The sequence below is a fragment of the Hylobates moloch genome, unplaced genomic scaffold (assembly GCF_009828535.3).
Source record: "Hylobates moloch isolate HMO894 unplaced genomic scaffold, HMol_V3 SCAFFOLD_10, whole genome shotgun sequence".
Lineage (NCBI taxonomy): Eukaryota > Metazoa > Chordata > Mammalia > Primates > Hylobatidae > Hylobates > Hylobates moloch.
Window position 1 is genome coordinate 26,081,960 of NW_026652285.1, and position 26,898 is coordinate 26,108,857.

Here is a 26,898-nt window from a genome sequence, read left to right on the forward strand (position 1 = left end):
CTGTCTCTCTGAAGAGCCCTGATTAATACCACTCTTAATTCCACATTTCAGGTGGGTTCTACAAGTGATCACATGACCTGTGTTTGGTCAGAGCCATAGTGATTTGGATATGTGACCTATCAGGGTATGACAGCTGAGATTCTGGCTGGACAAATCTGGAAAGAACCTCTCTTCACTGGGGTTGCTCACCTGTTAGTCCGTAAGCCTGCTATTTATGGTCACTTTTGCCACCACGTGGGAAGAATCTGATTATTATTATTATTATTTTGAGACGGAGTCTCACTTTGTCACCCAGGCTGGAATGCAATGGCGTGATCTCAGCTCACTGCAACCTCCCCCTCCTGGGTTCAAGCTATTCTCTCACCTCAGCCTCCTGAGTAGTTGGGATTACAGGCACTTGCCACCATGCCCAGCTAATTGTTTTATTTTTAGTACAGACGGAGTTTCACTGTGTTGGCCAAGCTGGTCTTGAACTCCTGACCTCAGGTGATTCACCTGCCTCGGCCTCCCAAAGTGCTGGGATTACAGGCACGAGCCACCTTGCCCGGCCCTCTTCCTCATCTTATAAAGTCACTGGTCCCATCATGGGAGCCCCACCCTGGCGATCTTATCTAATGCTAATTACCTTGAAAAGGCCCTACTTCCGATTCTCCTCAACATATGAATGTGGGCTTTCCAACATATGAAATTTGCGCCGGGTGTGGTGGCTCACACCTGTAATCCCAGCACTTTGGGAGGCCAAGGGAGGCAGATCGCTTGAGGTCAGGGGTTCAAGACCAGCCTGCCCAACATGATGAAACCCCATCTCTACTAAAAATACAAAAATTAGCTAGGTGCAGTGGCACGTGCCTGTAATCCTAGCTAATTGGGAGGCTGAGGCGGGAGAATCACTTGAACCCAAGAGGCAGAGGTTGCAGAGAGCAGAGATTGCGCCACTGCACTCCAGCCTGGGTGACAGAACAAGACTCTGTCTCAAAAAAAGAAAGAAAGAAATATGGGTTATATATTTAAACCATAGCAGTGCCCATCACAGGGTTGTGGGGAGACTGAAATATGCTGTGTGGATACAACTGGGATATGTCATGCACTTTCTTTACCAATATTCAGCCCTCTGATTTTCCTCTCCCCTAGGCTTCCTCCTCCAGGCCTATGATTCCAAAGGGTATGTGTGTGGGAAGCTCAGGCTGAGTACAGTAACTGGGTGTGTCTGGAGGGCTAATGCCCTGACTGCAGGGAAGTGGATCCAGGGGGCACAGGGTTACAGACCCTGTACAGACACAAGGTTATAACCATGAAACAGACTGTACAACCCGGTACAGACACAGGGTTATAACCATGAAACAGATTGAGGATCCAGGTGCCTTTGAATCCCAGCTCCACTGCTTCCCAGCTATGGCACCTTAGACAAGTCACTGTTTCCTCATATCTAGACTGGGAATGACAATGATAGGCTCTGCCTAGTGGGGCTGTTATGAGATTAAATAAGCAATTGCATACCAAAGTGCTTAGAACAGTTCCTGGCAGAGAGTAAGGGCTCAATAAATTGGCAATTATTGTTATCTCCCTGGCCTTCCCCCACCCCAGGCACGTGAGACAAGTTTATACCAACAGTTCTCCCTCCTTCTCTTTCTCCCTCCTTCCCACCTGCCCTCTGTAACCCTATGTAACTGCCTTCACAGAATACAATTGAACACAGATCCTTTTAGAAAAGCAGGTTTATTGGTCGGGCTGCTCACCAGGACACAGCAACGTGAGAGGTTCCCCAAGCCCACAGAAAACTGCATCTGCCCACAGCTCAGGCCCCTTTAGGCCATCAGCACCAAGGGACCTTGTCCCACAATCCCCAACCTCCCTCAGCAGAGGGGCCTTCAACCATTCAGAGGAGAGAAGAGAACCCAGAAAGGGAAAAGGAAGGAAAAAAAAAAAAAAGCAAAGCTTTGTATTGTATAAAACGTTTGTGTCCCCAGGCTCCCTCCCCCAATCCCTTAAAACAATGAGCTGCAGTTCTAAAAAGCAGGGCAGAGAAGGTAAGGAGCCGGTCGGGGGAAGGAGGAAGCTCTCGGGGCCTCCCTTCAGGCTGTGACTGGGGAGAGGGGCTGTTCTTGCTTCTGACAAACCCCCTTTAGTGGGGAGGAACAAGGGGACTCGTGTCTTGAGAACCTGATCTGAACAGAATCAGGCCTCTGGACTGGGAGCAACACTCCCTTCAGCCCCAAAGATTAAGGAAAGGCACCCCAAGGACAAGGAAACCAATGAGGTCTTGGCTAGCTCTGCAGCTTTAGGATACTAGTTCTAGGGAAGGATTTTTTCTTTTTTAAACAGCGTCTCACTTGTTGCCTAGGATGGAGCACAGAGGCACGATCATAGCTCACTGCAGCCTCAAACTCCTGGGCTCTGGCGATCCTCCCACCTCAGCCTCCCGAGTAGCTGAGACCACAGGCACATGCCACCAAGCCCGGCTAGGGAAGGAGCTTAAGAAACTGCCAGGAGTGAACCAGGGCTGGCTGCTCTGTGATGTGCTCTCCCCACCTCCCCTCCAGCTCTCAACTTGGTGGCAGGGCCAGCACCCTGCTCTCCCTCCTAACTCCCAGCCTGCTACTGCCCCCTTCTGGGACCCTAATTTTCTGGACTTTGAGAAATGGGCTGCCCCTGGGGGTGCCTCTGAGAGCCCATTTGAGGGGTCGGGTAGGGCTGACCTCTCTGTCCTCTTTGGATCATTGCCTTCTCACACTGTCCTCCCTCTTGATTCTGAAAAATGGTCCTGCTGCCCATGGAGAACCACAGTAAGATAGATTTCTCATGCAGCTAGTGAGGGGACTTCTCTCTTCACCCATTTCCACCTTCTCCTATTTTCCTTCTGTTGAGATGGAGTCTCACTCTGTCACCCAAGCTGGAGTGCAGTGTCACGATCTTGGCTCACTGCAACCTCCACCTCCCAGGTTCAAGCAATTCTCCCCACCTCAGCCTCCAAAGTAGCTGGGATTACAGGCATGCGCCACCACGCCCGGCTAATTTTTGTAATTTTAGTAGAGATGGGTTTTCGCTTAGTAGAGATGGGGTGTTGGCCAGGCTGGTCTCGAACTCCTGACCTCAGGTGATCCGCCCACCTCGGCCTCCCAAAGTGCTGGGGTTACAGGCATAAGCCACCAAGCCCGGCCGACCTTCTCCTATTTTCCCATTCTCCTTTCCAAAGCCATGGCCATGCGCTCCTGTGTACAGGTGCATAAACACAGCAGTGTGCCATCCCTCACATGCATGTCGTTCCCCACCCCTCCTTCCCAGGGCTTCTCTTGGCTCCAGTGTTCCTCTGGGACCCTCTGCAGATACAGCCTGTGCTGGACCCCCAGCCAGGGTGAGGGCTCATTCTGCTCTGTCTTCCCCACTGCCTCAGTTTCCCCCAAAAGCTGCTTTCACGTCCTTCTAGTAGGGGGCCTCCCATGGGGGCAAGGATCCCCTTTAGGATTCAATCTTTCCTCTTTGGGCAGTTTTGGCTTTGAGTCCCCCAGGGGTCAGGGTGAGAATGAAGAAGAGCTCAGTGAGCGGAATGACAGCAGCTGGGTGGGTGGTGTGGGGAGAGGCTGAGGGGAAGGCAGCCCCCCTAGGGGGGCCTAACCGTGGAATCACTGCAATTTCCTCTGAGATCCCGACTTGGACAACCAGGACAGGGATTGACCATTCCCTTCCCATTCCACCCGGACTGTGTCCAAGCGGGGGCTGTCCACTGCGGGGGCTGCCTCCCCATCGGGTCCTAACAGCTCTAAGACTGGGAGGGGAGTTCCTGGAGGTGTGGGGGAGGGGCGTGTTTTCAATTTAGAAAAATCTCAGCCAGTTCGGGCCGAGAGAGAATGCGAAAGAGGAAGTTCGGAAGGAGCGAGGAATGGGGTGGGTGGCGGCGGGGGCGGCTCAGTCGCTGTCGCTCTTGTCCACCAGCACGGCGTCCGACTCCTCGGTGATCTCCAGCAGCGCATGCACGTCGGGGCTGCTCCCGCGCCGCAGGTCGCCGGCCTCCCCGCGCTCCGCGCCGCCTTCGTCGTCGTCGGCGCCCACCTCCACCATCTCCGTGGCCTTGAGCACTTCCACCTGGCCCTCGCGGATCTTCTTGACGTGGAAGGTGAAGGGCGGCACCTTGTAGACCGCGGTCTTGGAGCGCGCGTACACCACGTGGTCGGGCGTGAAGGATTTGCGCAACTTGTCCCGCGACGTCTTCAGCTTCTCGCGCCGCTCGGCGGGCACCAGGCGCGTGCCCAGCTTGTTCATGCGCTTCTCCAGAGTGTGCCGCGTCTTCTCCAGGTTTTCCTTGGTCTTGAGGCGCGTCTTCTCCAGGTTCTCGCGGGTACGCACCTTGGTCTTCTCCATCTTCTCCTTGGAGAAGGCCTTCTTGAAGTCGTCCACGCGCCGCAGGCCGCTGCGCTTGATACGCTCTGCGCGGGACTCCTCAATAACCTCCTCAACTTCCACCGCCTCGTCCGACGACAGCTCCAGCGCCGCTGCGTCCTCCTCGGGCCGCTCGCCCTCGCCCAGCTCCTCGCCCTCCTTCTCTGGCAGCACCTCCGACTCTTTCAGCGATTTGCTGATGCTCAGTTTGGCCGGCAGCTTCACTTCATCCTAAGGGAAGAGGAGAAGGGACATGAGAGGGGTCGGAGGAGGGGGACGTGGGCGAGCCTGAGTCAGGGCGGTGACGATCCTGGAGAGAGGGGAGCACGGGACGCTCGTGGTCCCCAGGAAACTGGCGGGCGCTCAATAAATGTGTGTAGGCTCACGCCTGTAATATTAGCGCTCTGGGAGACCGAGGCAGGAGGATGGCTTGAGTCCAGGAGTTTGAGACAAGCCTGGGCAACATAGCCCCCATCTCCGGTCCCCCAACCCCGCGTCGCCATTCTCTCTCTCTTTTTTTTTTTTTAAACGGAGTCTCGCTCTGTTGCCCAGGCTGGAGTGCAGTGGGCGCGATCTTGGCTCACCGCAACCTCTGCCTCCCGGGTTCAAGCAATTCTCCTGCCTCAGCCTCCCGAGTAGCTGGGATTACAGGTGCCCGCCACCACGCCCGGCTAAATTTTGTATCTTTAGTAGAGACGGTGTTTCTCCATATTGGTCAGGCTGGTCTCCCAATTGGTCAGGCTGGAACTCCCGATCTCGGGTGATCCGCCCACCTCGGCCTCCCAAAATTCTGGGATTACAGGCGTGAGCCACCGCACCCGGCCTCGCGCCGCCATTCTCTAAAAAAATACATGAGTGTTGAACGAATGGTGACTAAACAGACCGCGCGAGCAGGGGACCAAGCTTCGGGTCGGAGATGGGGCTGCGTAATAATTGCACTTGGGCTAAAATCTCTGTGGTGGTCCAACACTGTCCTGCGCCCTGTCCACCCGCAGATGATATTAAACCACTGCGGCCCTCGGGAGACACAGCTCCACTTTGGAAATGGGCGGAGCGCCCTCTGGTGCCGCAAATCGCACACTGCCCGAGCCAGGCCGAAAAGCAAGTGGTGGGAGTGTCTGTTTAGGCTGAAAGCGGGTAGGGATTTGAGCCCACAGCTACACCTACCCACCCAAGCAGGTAAAGTAAAGGGAGTGCATTTCCCAGAGTCAAGCTATTTCATTTTTTTTTTTTTAGATGGAGTCTCGCTTTGTCGCCCAGGCTGCAGTGCAGTGACACGATCTCTGCTCACTGCAACCTCCGCCTCCCAGGTTCGACCAATTCTCCTGCCTCAGCCTCCTGAGTAGCTGGGACTGCAGGCACGCACCACCACACCTGGCTAATTTTTTTTGTATTTTTAGTAGACTCGGGGTTTCACCATGTTGGTCAGATTGGTCTCGAACCCCTGACCTCAAACGATCCACCCACCTTGGCCTCCCAAAGTGCTGGGATTACAGGCATGAGCTACTGCTCCCGGCCTCAAGCTATTTCAGAACCAGCCTTAGAGATGGAGAACTGTGGTCCACCCTCCTCCACCTCCACCTTCCTTGACTCCTTCATACTGTTTGGCTCTACCAGTGGTCATTCTCCCCCTCCCCCACATTTAGAAATTGATGTTAGAAAGAGGAAGAAGCTGGCTGGGAGCCACGGACATGTTTTCTCCCCAGTCTGGATATTTCTTCTGGTTGCGACTTCCCTACCTTGGGATAGAAGAGAGATTACTTTTCAATTCTTGCTTTCCCTACCCCTTGTGCCCGGCACAAAGCCTGAGCTCAGGGGTCTAAGAGTAGGATGGGTGGTCTCAGATTCCCCATGACCCTGGAGCTCAGAGCCAGTTCTTTGCTTTTCTGTCTTCTCCTTGGAGGACTTAGCACCAGAACTACTTTCCATTCCAGGAAGATTTTCCAAGACCTTGACTCTAGCCAACATTTCAGAATCTCTGGATCACTCCCTCCCCCACCTCCACCCCCATCAGAAAGCAAGGGAGGCTGAGCACAGAAAGGAAAAGAGCAGACCAAGATCATCAATAGGATCTCCTCTTTGGCCCAGACTCCCTTTAGGGACTTCAAATGAAGGAATGAGAGATAGTCGCTTTTCTAAAGGGTTTTCTGAAGACCATTTCCCAGAATTGCGAGAAAAATCCTGTCCCCTAAGAAAATGAGGCAACATAAACTGAGTCCTCTCACAGACACACACACACACACACACACACACACACACACGCACACACACACACACACACACCCCTATACATAGGCTGCTCGGTATCTCTGCACCACCTGCTACAGAAATTCCTTCCACAGCCCCCAACCTCTTTCCTCTTCCCTCCCATCAACATCCCCCCAGAGTTTCCTGGTTTACACTGAAAACTAGGAACACCCTCTCCCAACTTCCTTCCCTTCTTGTCAATAGCATTAGCAGGGACAAAGAGGGAATGCTGGCTCCACCTCTTCTCTCATCTGGGCATCAGCTCTGCTGGGCACCAAGCCACCTCCAGCTCTCTGTTACTCAACTACACCTCCCAGCAGGCAAGGTGACCTGGGCACAGGGCATGCTGGGACTTGTAGTCTCCACCTGCCATAGGCGGCTTAGTGCAGATCATGGGCATCCTAGGGCATTTTGTTTATCCCTCTGCCTCTTATCATTCACTGAGGAATTGAAGTGTATTTTCCTTGTTCTGAGTGTAGGAGGGTCTCAACTTCTCTTTGCATTCCCTCTGATTTCCAGTCATTCACTTTGGGCTCCTACAATCACCCTTACCCTGTCTGCTGCTGGAGTGAGTATCAGTTAAGACTTATACATCATTGTAGGATCTAAGCCCTCTTCATCCATCTCCACCCAGAATTTACCTGCAGGCCCAGTATATATATATTTTAAAAAATTCAGCTCTGATCTTTCCTTCATAACCTACCAGACTAAAAACCCACCCACGCCCCACCAAACGGTGGAGAGAGCCCCTCCTTTCACTAAACTCAGACAATGTGAATAGGCTAGGGAGGGATTAAGGGTGACAGGCAGGGAATAGTCAGGAAACAGCCCCAGCTGCTGGAAAACAAATCCACTTTGTCTCTCTGCCCTACCCCCAGCATCACCCGCTTCTCCCCTACCCCTGCTGCCTGCTCCACCCCACCCCTAAAGGCTGAGCTGACTGGTTTTCCTGGCCTCTGGCTTCCTAGATAAAGGTCTTTGGCAGCTGAACTTGGAAGTGAATGGGACTGGGGAGAGAGCTACAGACTTCTTATAGCCAATGCCATCTTCCTAGTGCCTCATGAAAGCTCTCAAACTACAACATAAGGCAGCAATCCTAGGGAGAGGAGGTTTTTGTTTTTTGGTTTTTTTTTTTTTTTTTTTTTTGAGATGGAGTTTTGCTCTTGTTCCCCAAGCTGGAGTGCAATGGCACGATCTTGGCTCACCGCAACCTCCACCTCCTGGGTTCAAGCGTTTCTCCTGCCTGGGCCTCCCAAATAGCTGAGATTACAGGCACGTGCCACCACACCTAGCTAATTTTGTATTTTTAGTAGAGACGGGGTTTCTCCATGTTGATCAGGCTGGTCTTGAACTCCCAACCTCATGTGATCCACCCTCCTCAGCCTCCCAAAGTGCTGGGATTACAGGTGTGAGCCACCGTGCCCGGCCTTTTTTTTTTTTTTTTTTTTTGAGACATGGTCTCACTCTGTCACCCAGGTTGGAGTGCAGTGGCACGATCTCGGCTCACTGCAACCTCTGCCTCCTGGGTTCAAGCGGTTCTCCTGCCTCAGCCTCCCAAGTAGCTGGGATTACAGGCATATGCCACCACACCCAGCTAGTTTTTGTATTTTTTGGTAGAGACAGGGTTTCACCATGTTGGCCAGGCTGATCTTGAACTCCTGACCTCAAGTGATCCTCCCACCTCGGCCTCCCGAAGTGCTGGGATTACAGGCATGAGCCACCGCATCTGGCCATTTGTGTGTTTTTGTTTGTTTGTTTTGAGATGGGATCTTGTTCTGTCAACCAGGCTGAAGTGCAGTGGCATGATTACAGGTCACTACAGCCTCAACCTCCTGGGCTCTAGTGATCCTCCCACGTCAGCCTCCTAAGTAGCTGGAACTACAGGCGCATGCCACCATGCCCAGCTAATTTTTGTAGTTTTTGTACAGGCAGAGTCTCACTATGTTGCCCAGGCTGGTCTCAAACTCCTGGGCTCAAGTGATCCCCTTGCCTCGGCCTCCCAAAGTGCTGAGATTTCTGGCATGAGCCACTGTGTCTGGCCAAGGGGAGGTTTATTCCTGGATTTAGAAATCTCTCCAGACCAGTAAGGGATCTGGGGGCTCTAACCTCATTCATCGTAGTCTTCCCCTGGAGTGACGGCTTACACCATAGAAGCTGCCTTCTTGGTGGAAGGTCAGGGGACAGGAGACAAAAACAACTTGAGCTGAATCCTGGGATAATGTCCAATGGGCTGGCTCTGGAGAGGGTATTCCACCATCAGCTTTTCCTCTCCACTCCAGGCCAGGTTTCCCCCATGACTCACAGCCTTGGAGTGCTGTCTTGGTCCCACCCATCTGCCTGCTGGTACAACCACCACAAACACAATCCAAAATCATCTCCCTCCACCCTGGGCACACAGGCCAGGCACCCTTGTCCCACCCCTACTTCCCTGGCAGAGCTCCTAAGCCAAAGGAAGGACCTCAGGGGATGGCAAGGAGGGATGGCTCTGCTCGTTCTGTTTCCCGTTTTTATTAAACAAAACCACCACTCCCAACAGGCTTGGTTTCCAGTTACCTTTAATGACCAGGTCTGAACAAAAGCATGTACAGCTCCCCCTGCCCTTTGCCAAGCACATACAGCTCCTCAATCCTCGATGGATGTAGAGGAGCCACAGGGATGCTCCTAGCTTCTTCCACTCCACCCCCAACCCTGCTGTCTAAACTTGAGATCTGGCTTAGGAAGATTTTTATAAGATTATAATGTCATTGAGCACCTATTACGAATCTGGCCCTTGGCCAGGCACTCCACATTTGTTAGGGAGAAGGGACAGACGCCACATGGGTCTGGGTAGGAGGCTCTCTTGACTTAGGGCTGACCAGCTCTAGGTCCCCAACCACTGCCTGGGAATGGCTGGAGGAGACTGGAGTGGTAATTCAGAGACCCAGGATCTGCTTAGGGTGTATGTTAGAAGAGAAGAGGGTGCAGAGGAGGGGAGAGGTGAAGGGGGGAGAACGTCTTTAAAACTCAGGACCTCTGCTAGAGGTTGCTAAGACAAGGAGATGAGAGACCCCAAGGGCAGAAGTGTCCCTCCCTTCTGCTCTAGCATGCATTCTTGGCAGGGGTGAAATTGCATCCGAAAGGGTGAAAATTGATTCTTGGAGTTTGGGAGGGGACTTAGATATCACAATGATTTGTGCCACTCCCAAGAGCCGCAGTACATAAACGGATATACAGTTTATCTATTGTTTTAACATTTCATGAGGGAGATGAACAGCTTGGTTACAACTATCTAAAAGGGGCCGGGTGTGGTGACTCACGCCAGTAATCCCAGCACTTTGGGAGGCCGAGGTGGGCAGATTACGAGGTCAGGAGATCGAGACCATTCTGGCCAACATGGTGAAACCCCGTCTCTACTAAAAATACAAAAATTAGCTGGGTGTGGTGGCACAAGCCTGTAATCCCAGCTACTCGGGAGGCTGAACCAGGGAGGCGGAGATTGCAGTGAGCCGAGATTGTGCCACTGTACTCCAGCCTGGCGACAGAGCAAGACTCTGTCTCAAAAAAAAAAAAAAAAAATCTGAAAGGGCCAGGGGCGGTGGCTCACACCTGTAATCCCAGCGGGCTGTAATCCCAGGAGGCCAACGCGGGCAGATCACCTGAGGTCAGGAGTTAGAAACCCCATCTCTACCAAAAAATACAAAAACTAGCTGGGTGTGGTGGCACATGCCTGTAATCCCAGCTACTCGGGAGGCTGAGGCAGGAGAATCACTTGAACAGAGGAGGCCGAGGTTGTAGTGAGCAGAGATCACTCCACTGCACTCCAACCTGGGTGACGGAGTAGGACTATGTCTCAAAAAAAAACTAAAATGTCTCTACATGGGAGTGATTATGAAAACAACAACAACAAAAATTGGCTGGGTGAGGTGGCTCACACCTGTAATCCCAGCACTTTGGGAAGCTGAGGCGGGAGGATCACTTGAGCCCAGGAGTTCAGAACCAGCCTGGGCTGGGTAAGACCCCATCTCTAAAAAAAATTTTTTTAAAATATTTTTTTTAAGTTGAGAAACACTCTGCTATAGGAAGGCCAGAGGTCCTGAGCCAGAGCCAGCTAGAATGTCCCCCTCCTGGCCTCTGTGAGTTGGCAGCTTTTGGGCACCCCACCCAAGGCAGGATCTGGCAAACATAAGCGATCTCTTTGCAAAGCATTTTCTAAAAGAAACTGGAAAAAATACGTGTAAATGTTTTCCTCAGCTGCAGGGAGTGGGTGGAGAGGGCACAGAACAGACCCCGGGCCTGGGCCTCATGACGGCCCTCTCCAAAGAGGCTTTGAGCCAAACTGGGTTGTCCCTGAGGAGGAGGCAGCAGGGGGAAGGGCAGAACCAGAAGCCATGCGCCTTCATGCTGGGCAGCCTTCGGGTGCAGCTTAAGTGTGGGGGAGCATTTACTATTAAAAACAGAAACCAAGAAGTGGGGAGGCCCCTTCCATTCCCCTCCCACCCCCACTGTATACACCCCATTCTCCTGAACTCTGCATAACGCCAGTGTTCTCACAGTACCCGGCACCCGTCCACAGTGGGCAGTGGCTGGGGATGGTGGCCCTCCTGGCAGTGATCGCCACCAGGCTGTGGGCTGACAGTAGACTGGAGAGATACCCTACACCCACAGAACGGGATCCGGGAGAACCTAAACACTCCCACCGGCTGTCGGCTCCTCTGGGGTGGGCCGGGGCCCAGGCTCTGGGTAATACGGCAGTGCCCTAGGCGTCTGGTCAAAGGGTGGGAGCTCAGGCACTGTCTCAGGCTTCAGGTCAAAGGGCTCAGTCTCAGGCAGGTCAAAAGGCACGATCTTGGGTGTGGCCAGGTCAGAGGGTGCATTCGGCTTCTTCTTGGGCTAAGATGAGGAAAAGGGGTTTAAATGGGGCTTGGAGTGGGTGCGAAAGGAGTTGAGAAAAAGGGGCTTGGTGGCATGCAGAGTAGGGGCTGGTGAGTAGGGAGGGGAGCACAATGTATTAGGATGGAAATAAACCACTTTTTTTTTTTTTTTTTTTTAGAAATGGGGTCTTGCTCTGTTGCCCAGGCTGGAGTGCAGTGCACAATCATAGCTCACTGCAGCCTCCAACTCCTGGGCTCAAGCAACCTTCTTACCTCAGCCTCTCAAATATCTAGGACTACAGGTGTGTACCATCAAACCCGGCTAATTTTGTTTTTGTTTTTGTTTTTTGTTTTTTTTGGTAGAGACAAGGTCTCGCTATGTTGCCCAGGCTAGAAACTATTTTATTTTATTTTATTTTATTTTTTTGAGACAGAGTCTCACTCTGTTGCCCAGGCTGGAGTGCAGTGGCACGATCTTGGCTCACTGCAACCTCCACCTCCCAGGCAAGTAATTCTCCTGCCTCAGCCTCCCGAACAGCTGGGATTACAGGTGCATGCTACCACGCCCAGCTAATTTTGTATTTTTAGTAGAGAACGGTTTTCACTGTGTTGGCCAGGCTGGTCTCGATCTCCTGACCTCAAGTGATCCTCTTGTCTCGGTCTCCCAAAGTGCTGGGATTACAGGCGGGAACCACTGCGCCTGGCCTATTTTTTTTTTTTTTTTTTTTTGAGATGGAGTCTCTCTCTATCGCCCAGGCTGCTAAACTGTAGTGCAGTGGCGTGATCTCTGATCTCGGTTCACTGCAACCTCCGTCTCCTAGGTTCAAGCGATTCTCCTGCCTCGGCCTCCCAAGTAGCTGGGATTACAGGCGCATGCCACCGTGCCCAGCTAATATTTTGAATTTTTAGCAGAGATAGAGTTTCACCATATTGGCCAGGCTGGTCTTGAACTCCTGACCTCAAGTGATCTGCCCTCCTTGGGCTCCCAAAGTGCTGGGATTACAGGCATGAGCCACCACAATGCTTGGCCTAGAAACTCATTTTAAATGCTTCATCAAGAGGGCCCTGGGAGCTGGGCACAGTGGCTCATGCCTGTAATCCCTGTAATCCCAGCACTTTGGAGGCCAAGGTGGGTGGATCCCTTAAGCCCAGGAGTTCAAGACCAGCCTCAGCAACATGGCCCAGATCTCTGCAAAAAATACTGTTAGTGGGGCCTGTTGGTACATGCCTGTAATCTCAGCTACTAGGGAGGCTGAGGCAGGAGAATTGCTTGAACCGGGGAGGTGAAGGTTGCAGTGAGCTGAGGTCCAGCCACTTCACTCCAGCCTGGGTGACAGAGCAAGACTCTGTCTCAAAAAGAAAAAAAAAGAGGTCCCTGGGGCCAAAAGGGGTGAGGCAAACTCAAGCCCATGAATTAATAAACACAGCTTCAGTTGAACCCCCTCTTCCTCCCTCTACAATATTCCCCAGTCCCATTCTTGGGCTTCCACCTCCAACCCTTCCCCAGCCATAATCATAGGAAGACTACGGAGGCTGCTAGGGGTGGATAAGGAGTTTTCTAAGGGGCCAGTTGTTGGATTATAACTGGGGAGGCTCAGATGAGTAAATACGAAGGCACACAACTTCACTGTCTTCAGAGTCAGACTCTGCCAATCCCAGTTTTGTTGTTGTTTTTTTTTAGACGGAGTCTTGCTCTGTCACCCAGGCTGTGGAGTACAGTGGCATGATCTTGGCTCACTGCAACCTCTGCCTCCTGAGTTCAAGTGATTCTCCTGCCTCAGCCTCCCTAGTAGCTGGGATTACAGGTGTGTGCCACCATGCCCAGCTAATTTTTTTTGTATTTTTGGTAGAGACGGAGTTTCGCCATGTTGGCCAGGCTGGTCTTGAACTCCTGACCTCAATTGGTCCACCCACCTCAGCCTCCCAAAGTGCTGGGATTACAGGCATTAGTCAGTGTGCCCAGATTAATCTGTTTTCATTCTTCCCTGGAGTAGGGTGAACACAGGATGCTACCCCAAATGAGAGGGGTAGGCATGGAAGAGAGACATCCTGGCAATTTCCCTTTGGCCATGTCCCCACCTTCTGTCTCCCTCACCACCCCTCCCTCTCGCTACCACTTAAGATATCATACACTAAAATGCACAGAGAAATCAGGATCCAAAACCAAGCTCTATTTTTTTTTTTTAAGACAGGGTCTCTCTATGCTGCCCAACCTGGCCTCAAACTCCTAGTCTCAAGCAATCCTCCTGCCTCAACTTATTGAGTAGCTGGGACTACAGGCACACATCACTGTGCCTGGCAAAACCAAGCTATTTTTATGACAGGTGAGTCTATGTCCCGGGACCTCTGGACCTCTGCGGCAGCCCCCAACTCTCTCTCCTGAGGGGCTGAGTTGCCGAAGACAATAGGCTTCTTGCTTTGAGCAATCAGGAGAGAGGGACACTTGGGGGCACTATTGGACTCAGGCAATAGCAGTATTTGATAAAGCCTGTAGTCTCAAAAAAACAAAGCAGCAGGTCCCAACCTGCCCTGCAGGGTACAAGGAGGAGGTGGGAGTGGCAGAGAGCCTGAAGAGAAAGGGAAACAACATGTTCCTCTCCTAGGCATGTGTGGAGTCCCTGCCAGGGCACACCACGGCTGACCAGGAGCTCCACTCCTCCCCTACGCCCCTCCCCTCCCCTACACCCCTCCCCTCCCCTACACCTCTCCCCTCCCACTGTCACCAGGCCAGGTGACCACACATTGCCTCTACTTCAGCACTCACAAGGCTAAGTAGCTAATGGCCACCAATGCTGGCCACTCATAGCCAACACTGCACACACACACACCCAAACACACGCAAAGCAGCCCCAGGGCCAGGAATGTGCAGCTAACTCCCTGAGCAAGTGGCAGAGCCACAGCTAGCCCTAGGTTAGTCAGGGCTAGTCTTCACCCAGCTTTCTGCTGCAGAGCCCAGAACGGAAGGAGGGGGTGGGGAGCAGTGAGTGTAGCGGAAGGGTACACCTGGGTTCTGGCTCCAGTTTGACTCCCAATCACTTGAGTGACAATAGGCTAGTGACTTCCCCTCTCTGGGCCTCAGCTTCCTAAACCACAAAATGAAGGAGATGAAGTTGATTATTTGCAAAGTGTCTTCTAGCTCAAGAAGTGTATAATGAGGCCGGGTGCGATGGCTCACGCCTGTAATCCCAGCACTTTGGGAGGCCGAGGCAGATGGATTGCTTGAGCTCAGGAATTGGAGACCCTGGACAATGTGGAGAAACCCCATCTCTACCAAAAAATACAAAAATTAGCTGGATGTGGTGGTGCACGTCTGTAGTCCTAGTTACTTGGGGGCCTGAGGCAGGAGGAATGCTTGAGCCCGGACGGCAAGGGCTGCAGTGAGCTGTGATAGCTACCACTACATTCCAGCCTGGGCAACAGAGCGAGACCCTGTCTCAGAAAAACAAAACAAAACAAAAAACAAAAAAAAAAAAAAAAGAAAAGAAAAATTTAAAAAATGATAATGACAGAATGATAAAATATTCACAATGTTGTATTTCCAAAAAAAAATGGCCCAAGCCACTCCTACTTCTGAGGTTAGTTGCTTAGCAATAATATCCCCTCCCCTCTTGCTATCAGTTGCCCACTCTTTGTTGTCTCCTCATGCTTTTGACTTTGATCTTTACAATATGAAAAATAAAAATAAAAAGGCCGGGTGGCTCACGCCTGTAACCCCAGCACTTTGGGCGGCCAAGGCAGGAGTATCACTTAGGCCCAGGAATTCGAGACAAGCCTGAGCAACAGTGGGGACCCTCTAGAAAAAAAATTTAGGCTGGGCACAGTGGCTCACACCTGTAATTCCAGCACTTCGGGAGGCTGAGGCAGGTGGATCACCTGAGGTCAGGAGTTCGAGACTAGCCTAGCCAACATGGTGAAACCCCCGTCTCTGCTAAAAATACAAAAATTAGGCAGGTGTGGTGCCGTATGCCTGTAATCCCAGCTACTTAGGACGGTGAGGCATGAAAATTGCTTGAATCCGGGAGATGGAGTTTGCAGTGAGCTGAGATCACGCTACTGCACTCCAGCCTGGGTGACAGAGCAAGACTCTGTCAAAGAAAGAAGAAAAGAAAGAAACAAAGACAGAAAGAAGGAAGGAAAGGAAGGAAGGAAGGAAGGAAGGAAGGAAGGAAGGAAGGAAGGAAGGAAGGAAGGAAGGGAGAGAGACAGAGAAAGAAAGAAAAAGAAAAGAAAGAAAGAAAAAAGAAAGAAAGAAGAAAAAGAAGAATTTAAAAATTAGCTGGGCATGGTGGCTTGTGCCTGTAGTACCAGCTACTTGAGAGGCTGAGATTGTGAGATGGGAGGATTGCTTGAGCCTAGGAGTTTGAGGCTGCAGTGAGCTATGATACCACCACTCCAGCCTGGGCTGCAGGGCTAAGACCCTTTCACAAAAAGAAAAAAAAAAAAAAAGGGAGGGAGGAGCCCAGGAATAGTATGATTTCGTTTCGTCTTGGGAATACCCCTAAAAATACCCTCCCTGCTTTGGACCCAGTGACCGGGAAAAACAACTCAAACTCAGTTTGGGAGGAAGGATGTACTATGCATACTCTCCATGGCCGCTGGGTTTTAGGGATGAAAGGGACCACAGCCCTGGGTTGAGAATATTTTTGGACAAAGGTTTGGGGTTCTTCTGGAGCAATGTAGCCCGAATTTGCATTGAATCCAGGAAAGAGGTACAGGTTGGGTTGCGATTTGGGGAGGAGAAGCCATCAGGCTCTCGTTCCAGCCCTGGTGCCCTACCCTTTAATGCCCATGAGACACCTAATCCCTTAAATGCTTCCTGGCCCTTATCCCCAAGCACTTGGAGCAGGTCTGATGGGCCTTTACTGCTGGTCCATATGTAGGTCACTGACTTTGCCTCATCAAAACTGCTCCAGAACACATTTTTAGTCATGAGCCGCATAACGACGTTTCAGTCAACGGATGGCATACACAACCATGGTCCCATAAGATTGTAATGGAGGCTGGTTGTGGTGGCTCATGCCTGTAATCTCAGCACTTTGGAAGGCCAAGGCAGGTGGATTGCTTGAGGCCAGGAGTTCGAGACCAGCCTGGTCAACATGGTGAAACCCTGTCTCTATTAAAAATACAAAAATATTAGCCAGGCATGGTGGCTCACACCTGTAAATCCCAGCTACTCGGAAGGCTGAAGAAGAAAAATTGTTTGAACCTGGGAGGCAGAGGGGTTGCAGTGAGCCAAGATCGTGCCACTGCACTCTAGCCTGAGCAACAGAGGGAAAACTTGTCTCCAAAATAAAAAAAAAAAACAAACGACTGTAGTGGAGATAAAAAATTCCTATCATCTAATGACATTGTAGCCATCATAATGTGTTAGTGAAATGAATTACTCAAGTGTTTATGGTGATTGCTGGTGTAAACAAACCTGCTGCACTACCAGTTGTATAAAAGTCTAGCCCATACAATTATATACAGTACATAATACTTGATATTGATAATACATGACTGTGTTACTGGTTATGTATTTACTATACTATACTATTTTTTTGAGACAGAGTCTTGCTGTCTTGCCCAGGTGCAACCTCCGTCTCCCAGGTTCAAACGATTCCCCTGCCTCAGCCTCCCAAGTAGCTGGGATTACAGGCACCCACCACCACACCTTTTTTTTTTTTTTTTGAGACGGCACTCTGTCCCAGGGCTGGATCATGGCCTCGGTCACTGCAAGCTCCTCCGTTTGGGACTACAGGCGCCCGCCACCACGCCCGGCTAATTTTTTGTATTTTTAGTAGAGACGGGGTTTCACCGTGGTCTCGATCTCCCGACCTCGTGATCCGCCCGCCTCGGCCTCCCAAAGTGCTGGGATTACAAGCGTGAGCCACCGCGCCCGGCCAAATTTTTGTATTTTTAATTAGAGATGGGGTTTCACCATGTTGGCCAGGCTAGTCTCTAACTTCTGACCTCAAGTGATCTACCTGCCTCGGCCTCCCAAAGTGCTGGGATTACAGGTATGAGCTACCATGCCAGGGCTATTGCACCTTTTCTATGTTTAGACACATTTAGATACACAAATACTTACCATTGTGTTATAGTTGCCTACGGTATTCAGTACATTAACATGCTGTATAGGTTTGTAGCCTAGGAGCAATAGGCTATATCATACAGCCTAGGTGTGCAGTAGGCTATACTGTTTAGGTTTATGTAAAGTTACTCTATGATGTTCACACAGTGAGGAAATGGCCTAACACTGCATTTCTCTGAACATATCCCAGTCATTAAGCAATGCATGACTGTATTTCCTTTTTTTTTTTTTTTTCTTTTGAGACCGAGTTTTGCTATTGTTGCCCAGGCTGGAGTGCAATGGCGCGATCTCGGCTCACCGCAACTTCTGCCTCCTGGGTTCAAGTGATTCCCCTGCCTCAGCCTCCTGAGTAGCTGGGATTACAGGCATGCACCATCACGCCTGGCTAATTTTGTATTTTTAGTAGAGACAGGGTTTCTCCATGTTGGTCAGGCTGGTCTCAAACTCCCCACCTCAGGTGATCCGCCTGCCTCGGCCTCCCAAAGTGTTGGGATTACAGGTGTGAGCCACCGCGCCCAGCCCTGTATTTCCATTTTATCCCCGCTTTCTGGATCTAAAAGAGCTCTACTCTCCAAATTGTTGCCTGGAGGGATGGTTAATGGGTACAAAAATACAGTTAGATAGAAAGAATAAGATCTAATGTTCAGTAGCACAATAGGGTGATAGAGTTAACGGAAATTATTGCATATTTCAAAATAATTAAAGGAGTGGAATTGGGATGTTCCTAACACAAGGAAATGATAAATGCTTGATATGATGGATACTCTAATTACCCTGATTTGATCATTATACATTGCATACTTGTCTCGAAATATCACACGTACTCCAAAAATATGTACAACTATTATGTAGCCATAGTAATTAAAAATAAAGCCTTTTTAAGTTTAAAAATAAACAAACTGGATGCACGTGGTAGCTCATGCCTGTAGTCTCAGCACTTTGAGAGGTCCAGGCAGGAGAACTGTTTGAACCCAGGAGTTTGAGATCAGCCTGGGCAACTAAGTGAGACCCCGGACCCTACAAATATGGAAAAAAAAAAACAAACAATTTGCCAGGCATGGTGGTGAGCACCTGTAGTCCTAGCTACTCGGGAGGCTGAACCAGGAGGATCACTTGAGCCCAAGAGTTCAAGACTGCAGTAAGATATGACTGTGTCACTGGACTCCAGCTTGGGCAACAGAGTGAGACCTTGTCTGAAAAACAAAACCAAAAAACCCCAAAAAACAAATTGTTGCCTGGAAGAATTGGCTCTTTAATGATCATAGCTCCACTCATCTTTATGGTATTTTATTTTATTTACTTATTGTTATTATTATTATTATTTTTGAGATGGAGTCTCACTCTGTCACCCAGGCTGGAGTGCAGTAACACGATCTCGGCTCACTGCAACCTCCGCCTCCCAGGTTCAAGCCATTCTTCTGCCTCAGCCTCCCGAGTAACCAGGATTACAGGCGCTCACCACCATGCCTGGCTAATTTTTGTATTTTTAGTAGAGAGGGGTTTCACCATGTTGGCCAGGCTGGTCTCGAACTACTGACCTCAAGTGATCCACCTGCCTCGGCCTCCCAAAGTGGTGGGATTACAGGCATGAGCCACCTAGCCCGGCCTCTGCATGGTATTTTAGAGCAACTGCCTCTATATTCACAATCTGAACTGATCGTCCTGCAGCCCTCAGTCCAATAACTCCTATAACTAGTAGAATTAACTTCTCTCATTCACTAGCTGTTGCCAGCTAAGTGTCACCTGATAGGATGCGATGTCAAACTGCTAGGTTTTGTTTGGGAGACAGGGAAGGAAATGCCAGAGAAGGGCAGTAATGACTCAGAAGTGAGTTTAAGATGAGGGCTGTGATATCTTGGGGTGGGAGGTGCTGAATTTTGTGTGTGTGTGTGTGTTTGTGTGTGTGTGTGTGTGTGTGTTCAAATGCAAACTTAAGCTGTGAAATCATTAAGTCTAGAAGTTCCCTGAATATGGGATGGGGCCCTACAAGGGATTCCCTCCTTTTCTCCCCAAGAATAGGGTATGGAAGGCCAGATGTCTCCATCCCACAACGGGGGTCTTCCCATCCCTTGGTGTTCTCCTCTGCCCCGCCCCCACTGCCACATCATCACCTCCCACCCCTGTAGTGGGGAATACAGCATCCCTTCCCCTATGGCCCTTCCAGAGAATTCACACCATCCCAGGAAACTTTCTCCAAATCTCTGTCTCTTTGCCTGGCCACCCAAGCATCCTCCCCCTTCAGCCGGACTTTACCATAAATGCTGCTGCCCCCAATCTTCCCTAATAGGCCTGCCAAGGCACACAGCTATTTTTACCTCCTTCCCTTCTCAGGCCTGCAGACCTCGGGGAGGAGCAGGAGCAGCCTCTGCTTTCCTCCAGCAGCCGGGTCCTCACCCCATCATCCCCACCTGGAATATCTGCTCTACAGCTCAGAGAAGTTCTGCTTTCCCAAATCCTCACCCCATTTGCTGGAATCTTTTCCTTATGTCTGAAGTCCTCCCCAGGTTGGGACCATTTTAGTTCTTAGTTATTCCCTCTGTGGGTTTGGAACTCCATTGGAGCTACTCTTACTACCTCAACTCTCTGTCCCCCACTGGCCTTGGTTTAGTGCAGGTGCATTTGAAGCCACCTGTGATTAGAACACATTCCCTCCCACCCCCTAAAATATAGACATATCCCTGCAGATTGCTGGAGAGGGCGGAACAGAGGGATGCCAGTGGCCTCTGCAGAGAAGTCTTTCTCGCTCCATACCTTTCCTTCTTCTCTCAGAATCTCCATCTTTGGCATAGGGAAGTTTACTTCGAGGCCAAGACTTTTCCCAGGTTCTATGGTCTGGGACAGTTAGAGTGAGAAGGGTCACCCCTCGAGCTCTTCATGGTGGCCCTTGGCCACACCAGGCTCTGGAGGAAATATAGAGCTGGCTTTTTGTCCCAGACCCCTGTCTTGTCCCGCTCCTCTCAATGTCCCCAGTACTAAGCAGGTCTCTTAAAAAACGTCAAAAGCCCCCCTCTCATCCCACGTCCTCCAAGCAGTTAGACTAAGTGGAAATAGCTCTGGACAAACATTTTCTATCCAAATAGTGCTTAAGTAGGGGAAGTAAAGCTCTTTAAAAGCCACGTATATGCCTCCTGGGAGGAGTCTGTCATCCGTGGGTAAGGGTGGGGAGGGGGACAAGTGCCATTTCTGCCTCTGTCCCACCACCTCAGATAGGTACCAGCTGACCCACCTTTCTGTCTCTACTCTTCCCAGATACTTGTCCTAATTTGCATCTATCTTAACTCCTCCTGGGGAAACCAAGCCAAGGACCCCCTCACCTCACCCCAGATGGTCACTCAGAACCTAGCTCGACCAGGCCCCAGAGCAGTCAGCAGAGCCACAACTCCCAGAAAGGGGTCTTCTAACTTGGAGGGTGTGGGAAATCCAGCCTTCCCTTTCTTTCCATTCCCTTCAGCAGGGAGAGGAAGGGGAGAGTGGAGCATAGACTAACCCCCCTGCCCCACATGATCCCGCCTCCCTGGGGTTAGGAGCATCAGCAGGCCTTTGGGAGGCAGGGAGGAGCCAGGCTGGAACACTTCCCGCCCAGCCCAAAATCTCATCCCCGATGGCACTGCGGAGGCGGCGTGGAGAGGAACAGCATAGAAACCCGAGACTCCCAGGTTTATTGCGGGTTATGATCCAAAAGCTACATTTTTATCCAAGTGGGAGGAATGGGGAGAGGTGCAAAGAAAGCAACAAGTGGCCCCGGGCGGAGCCGGGGTGGGGGGGTGGGTGGGGGAGCCAGCCTCCTCCCGCCAGCTGCGCTGCTGCGCCCGGCCCCCGCCCCCGCAGGCATGCGGGGTGTTTCACCTAGCCCAGACTGCGCCCAGGCCGCCAGACCCCGCAGGGGCTGTCCACCCACTCCACCAGCCCCTCTTGCACTCCTGACGCCCACTCTTCCCCGCCCAGCCCCGCCCTCTTCCAGGAGGCCCAGGGTGCCCGCGCGCCGCGGGTGAGGGTGTCCTCAAGGGCCTGAAAATGCCAGGTGGCCAGGAGCAGAGAGCAGCGAGGGGACAGGGGTGGGCCGCCGAGGCCGATGCGGGGGCGCGGGGGCGCAGGGGCGCAGGGTCGGGGGAGAAGGTTGGCGGTCGCGTTCCCAGCTTGGCACAGCCCCCGCTGGTGCGTGCCTGAGTCCTGAATCACCCGCTATATCAGGCCCGCAGGCGCGGAGGCCCCAGGCCCGGGCCCCGCAGCCAGTGTCCGCTTACAGCGGACCCCAACGATCGCCAGGGACCCCTGACTTTCCTAGAAAATTCCCCCAAGTAGGAAGAAGTTTGACAGAGCCAATTAGGGAGGGAGCGGTCTGCGAGGGGCAGCGTCCTCGAGTCCACCCGCTAATTAAGTTCTGCTACAAGTTTGAGACCGGAGAGAAGGATCTGAGTGGGGAGGTGCGAGGTGTTGAGCGCGCCCCTCTACGCGCCCCAGGAGTCCGCCGCTCCCTCCACCCCATCCCACCCCACCCAACCCCACCCCAGCCGCGCTCGCCGGAAGGAGGGTGGATCTCCCGGGCGCTCGGGCCAGGCTGGGAGGGGAGCAGCGCCACGGGCAGGTCTCCCCACCCCAACTCCCAGGCGGGGGACGCGGGCCGGGCGCGGAAGCTCTGGGCGCCTTCCGCCCCGTGGGCTCACCTGGTAGATCATGACTTTAAAGTTGCGGCGCCGCAGCAGCTCGGCCTCGTTGACCTCCAGCTTCTTGATCTGCCCCGCCTGGCGCTCCAGGCTGCCGCGCACGGTCTTCACGTTGACGCTGACCTTGCGCACCTTCTCCAGCAGCTTGCTCACCGTATTGCTCGTGGTGGCGTGCGCCTTGCCCAGCTTGCTCAGCTCGCCCTGGATGCTCTGCACTGCGCCCTCCATCTCCGCCTGCCGCTCCTCCAGCTGTGCTTGGGTCAGCTGGATCTGGTCTACGGCCCCGATGATTTTGTCCAGGAGGCTCAGCACCAGCACGCCGTTCACCTGGTCCGACTTGATCAGCTCTTCTGAGCCGGCCCCCGACGGCTCCTCCGCCGCCTGAGCCCCAGCGAAGGAAGGCTCCGGGGCCTCGGCGTCGGGGTACCCGGGAAGCGGCCGCTCGACAATATAGAGCGTGGGGTCCTCCATGGCTACCCGGAGCCGTGCGGGGCCGGCCGGGTGGAGCTGGAGCTGGAGCGGGAGACCGGGAGAGAAGCAGGAGCGGAAGGGTGGAGAGCGAGCGGGCGAGAGCGGAGAGCAGAGGAAACTCGAGCCACGTCCGTGCGCACCGGGACAGCGGCCAGAACTGCTGGGCGGGGGATCGGTGCGCTCCCCCGCTCCCCGGCCAAACTCCGGAGTCTGATCGCTGATTGGCTGGCCCCACCCCAGAAAGGGAGGGACCGGGGCAGAAGGGGAGATCGACGAGGCGGGGCGGCGGAGGGGGACCCAGGAGCCGAGCGCCCCACCCTTCCCGGGATGGTTGGAATAGTTGGAGCGGGAGACTAGGGCCTCCGCTGGCCGCGGGAGCGGGACGGGCGGAGGAATGCGAGCTGAGGAACAGAATCAGGTTCTAAGAGTGTTGCTCTCTGTTCCCCTCTCACTTGAATTGCTCATGCGAAAATCCTCAAGATCTGGGAGTCGGGTGGACCAGGAGATTCTGAAATTATAGGCAAAATCTTGTATTTGCCTTTACCTAGTTTTTGAGCGCAAAAGGACCCTTGCCCTTGACAGTATTTTCTAAGAGGCCTCTCGGATTTCCTCATCACCAACCCCAACCAGGTTACTAACCCAGGGGTAAGCTTAGGGGGTTGTTTGTTGGGGGGAAGAAAGAGAGAACGTACTTGGGGTCACGGTGGTGGTGAAGGGCTGTGAAGCTCCTCTAAGTTCCTTTTAGAATTGCCCTAACAGAGTAGAATTAAGATGGGCAATCAAACGGAAAATAAAGCCCACCTCCCAACCCCCCTTTCTGAGACAGGGTGTCACTCTGTCACCCAGGCTGGAGTGCAGCGGTCCGATCACAGTTCACTGCAGCCTCGACCTCCTGGGCTCAAGCAATCCTCTCACTTCAGCCTCCTGAGTAGATGAAACTATAGGCGCTTGCCACCACGCCCAGCTAATTTTTTTCAATTTTTATTTTTTTCAATTTTTATTTTTTTAGAAACAGGGTCTACACTATTTTGACCAGGCTGGTCTCGAACTCCTGAGCTCAAGTGATCTGCTGGTTTCAGCCTCCCAAAGTGCTGGGAGCCACCGCGCCTGGTGTAAAGCCCTTTTTAAAAGCCCACCTCTCTTAGGCCAGGAGCGGTGGCTCATGCCTGTAATCCCGGCGCTTTGGGAGGCCCAGGCGGGTGGATCACGAGGTCAGGAGTTCAAGACCAGCCTGGCCAAGATGGTGAAACCCCGTCTCTATTACAAATACAAAAATTAGGCCGGGCGCGGTGGCTCATGCCTGTAATCCCTGCATTTTGGGAGGCCGAAGTGGGTGGATCACCTGAGGTCGGGAGTTCGACCTCAGCCTGACCAACATGGAGAAACCCCATCTCTACTAAAAATACAAAATTAGCCAGGCGTGGTGGCGCATACCTGTAATCCCAGCTATTCAGGAGGCTGAGGCAGGAGAATCACTTGAAACCGGGGGGCAGAGGTTGCAATGAGCCGAGATTCGTGCCATTGCACTCCAGCCTGAGTGCAGACAGAGTGAGACTCTGTCTCAAAAAACAAAAAACAAAAAAAAACCCACCTCTCACCTCTCTCTAAAACTCACCTTTCCCTGTGTTCCCCCTCCCACCGCCCCCTCAGAGGCAGCTGACACCAATCTCAGTGAGCAGGATCTAGGAGTCCATTTCTCTTTCAAGATTCCAGGAACTAACAGTAAGCCATCGGAGAGACCATCAAATCCCACCCCCTCATTTGACAGACAGGAAAAGGAAAGCCTGCAGAAGACAGGTGGCTTGCCAGAGACAACTCGCAGGTTAGTGTTGGCATTGGCACTTGAACCCAGGTCTGGACTCCTGCTTTCATGCTCTTTCCACCTTCTGCTCTAAGCCTTCTACTGGGGCAGGGAGACAGGCACCCACGGCCATTCCTCAACCCCTGTGTGCCGTTTCAGAAGATTAACCAAAGCATATTTTCATCCATGCTGGGTAAAAGGGAGCAGGCAATTCTGAGCAGGCCCAAGGAGGGTCCTTAGTGCAGAAAGTCCAGAAATAGGGAGGCTGCCCATCCTCCCCCATTTTGCTGTCTAGCACAGCACTGGTGCTGTGAGTCTCTGGAGTGGCGCCAGCTCCCTTTCCCACAGAAAAGCGGCAACCCTTTTCCCTGCTTAGGAAACCACACTTGGGTTTCCCCAGCTGGCTGGATGATGGTCCTGGCAAAAGGTCACTTCTAGTCTGGTATCCATTATCATTAGGAAGAGCGAAAAACTGGTCTATGGGGACCCAGGGCCTCCTCAATCCAGGCGGAGAACACACCAACTCAGAAAGGAGACCGACAGTGCAGGGACTGGGTTAGTGCCCTAACAACGTTGTAGGGCTTTTTAAGGGTTTACAACACCATATTTGTTAGCTGAAATTCTCATAGAAAATGGAGCCATCAACTAGGGCTGTTTATCAGGTTATCCTGAAGTACAGTTTCTACTAGAAAGGCAAGATACGGCCGGGCGCGGTGGCTCAAGCCTGTAATCCCAGCACTTTGGGAGGCCGAGGCGGGCGGATCACGAGGTCAGGAGATCGAGACCATCCTGGCTAACAGGGTGAAACCCCGTCTCTACTAAAAATACAAAAAATTAGCTGGGCGTGTTGGCGGGCGCCTGTAGTCCCAGCTGCTTGGGAGGCTGAGGCAAGAAGAATGGCGTGAACCCTGGAGGCGGAGCTTGCAGTGAGCCGAGATCGCGCCACTGCACTCCAGCCTGGGCGACAAAGCGAGACTCTGTCTCAAAAAAAAAAGAAAGGCAAGATACATTGTTACTGGTAACCTCTTCCCCGCGCCCCCCCCCCCCCCCCGCTTTTTTTTTTTTTTTTTTTTTGAGATGGAGTCTTACTCTCTCGCCAGGCTGTAGTGTAGTGGTGCAATGTCGGCTCACTGCACCCTCCGCTTCCTGGATTCAAGGGATTCTTCTGCCTCAGCCTCCCTAGTAGCTGGGACTACAGGCACGCACCACCACACCCAGCTAATTTTTTTTTGTATTTTTAGTAGACACGGGGTTTCACCATGTTGGGCAGGATGGTCTCAATCTCTTGAGCTCGTGATCCACCCACCTTGGCGTCCCAAAGTGCTGGGATTACAGGTGTGAGCCACCGTGCCCTGCCTTTTTTTTTTTTTTTTTTAAGATAGAGTGTCACTCTGTTGACCCTGCAGGCTCGAACTCCCGGGTTCAGGTGATCCTCCCACCTCAGCCTCCCGAATAGCTGTGACTATAAGCGCACACCACAACACCCGGCTAATTTTTGTATTTTTTGTAGAAATGGGGTTTCACCATGTTGCCCACGCTGGTCTCAAACACCTAGGCTCAAGGGATCCACCTGCCTTGGCCTCTCAAAATGCTAGGAATACAGGCGTGAGCCACTTCGGCCTTCTGTTTTTTCCAACATTTTTTTTTTTTTTTGAGACAAGGTCTTGCTCTGTCATGCAGGCTGAGTACAGTGGCACAATCACAGCTCACTGCAGTCTTGACCTCCTGGACTCAAGTGATCCCCCCACCTCACCCTCTCAAGTAGCTTGGACTACAGGTGTGCCACCACACCAGGTACCCTAACACTTCAATAACTGTTTTCTCACTAACAAATGGCTTTCTCATTTGAGGCTCAAGTAGAATTAAGCTAGCATATAAGATGATATATACACATATAACTGCTAGAACTGGCAGATTACCAACTTACTTTAGAATTTAGGAGAAATGTATTAAAGTAATTTAAATTCCTTCTACTAAGGATTGAAAAAGCTTTTGGAAAAAAGAGGAGTGACAGTAGAGAACCTTATAGGACCTTCATTTCTTAAATGTCCCATAAGATCCTTAGATGATGATGATGATGATGATTATCATTTTTTTTTTTTTGAGATGGAGTCTGTCTCTGTCACCTAGGCTAGAGTGCAATGGCACAATCTCGGCTCACTGCAACCTCCACCTCCCAGGTTCAAGCGATTCTCCTGCCTCAGCCTCCCAAGTAGCTGGGATTACAGGCGTGTGCCCCCATGCCCAGCTAATTTTTTTTTTTTTTTTTTTGAGGTGAAGTCTTGCTCTGTTGCCTAGGCTGGAGTGCAATGGCATGATCTCAGCTCACTGCAAGCTCCGCCTCCCAGGTTCACACCATTCAACTGCCTCAGCCTCCCAAGTAGCTGGGACTACAGGTGCCTGCCACCATGCCTGGCT

General features: G+C 52.1%; 1 protein-coding gene across 1 annotated transcript; it reads right to left on the reverse strand.

The window, feature by feature from the left end:
- Positions 1-1,700: 1,700 nt before the first annotated feature.
- On the reverse strand, positions 1,701-22,848 carry CAVIN1 (caveolae associated protein 1). Its single transcript, XM_032163670.2, has 2 exons — positions 22,209-22,848; positions 1,701-4,605 (listed from the first exon to the last, which is right to left on the reverse strand). The coding sequence occupies exons 1-2, from the start codon at positions 22,677-22,679 to the stop codon at positions 3,904-3,906; spliced, it is 1,173 nt and encodes a 390-aa protein (XP_032019561.1). The 5' UTR covers positions 22,680-22,848; the 3' UTR covers positions 1,701-3,903.
- Positions 22,849-26,898: the final 4,050 nt, after the last annotated feature.

What these genes read in the sequence shown, in the direction of transcription:
- CAVIN1 (XM_032163670.2), bottom strand. Translation starts at nt 22,679, where the DNA reads ATGGAGGACCCCACGCTCTATATTGTCGAGCGGCCGCTTCCCGGGTAC. An exon ending in TTAAAGTCATGATCTACCAG is followed by an intron (nt 4,606 to 22,208) that starts GTGAGCCCACGG and finishes CTCTTCCCTTAG; the next exon opens with GATGAAGTGAAGCTGCCGGC.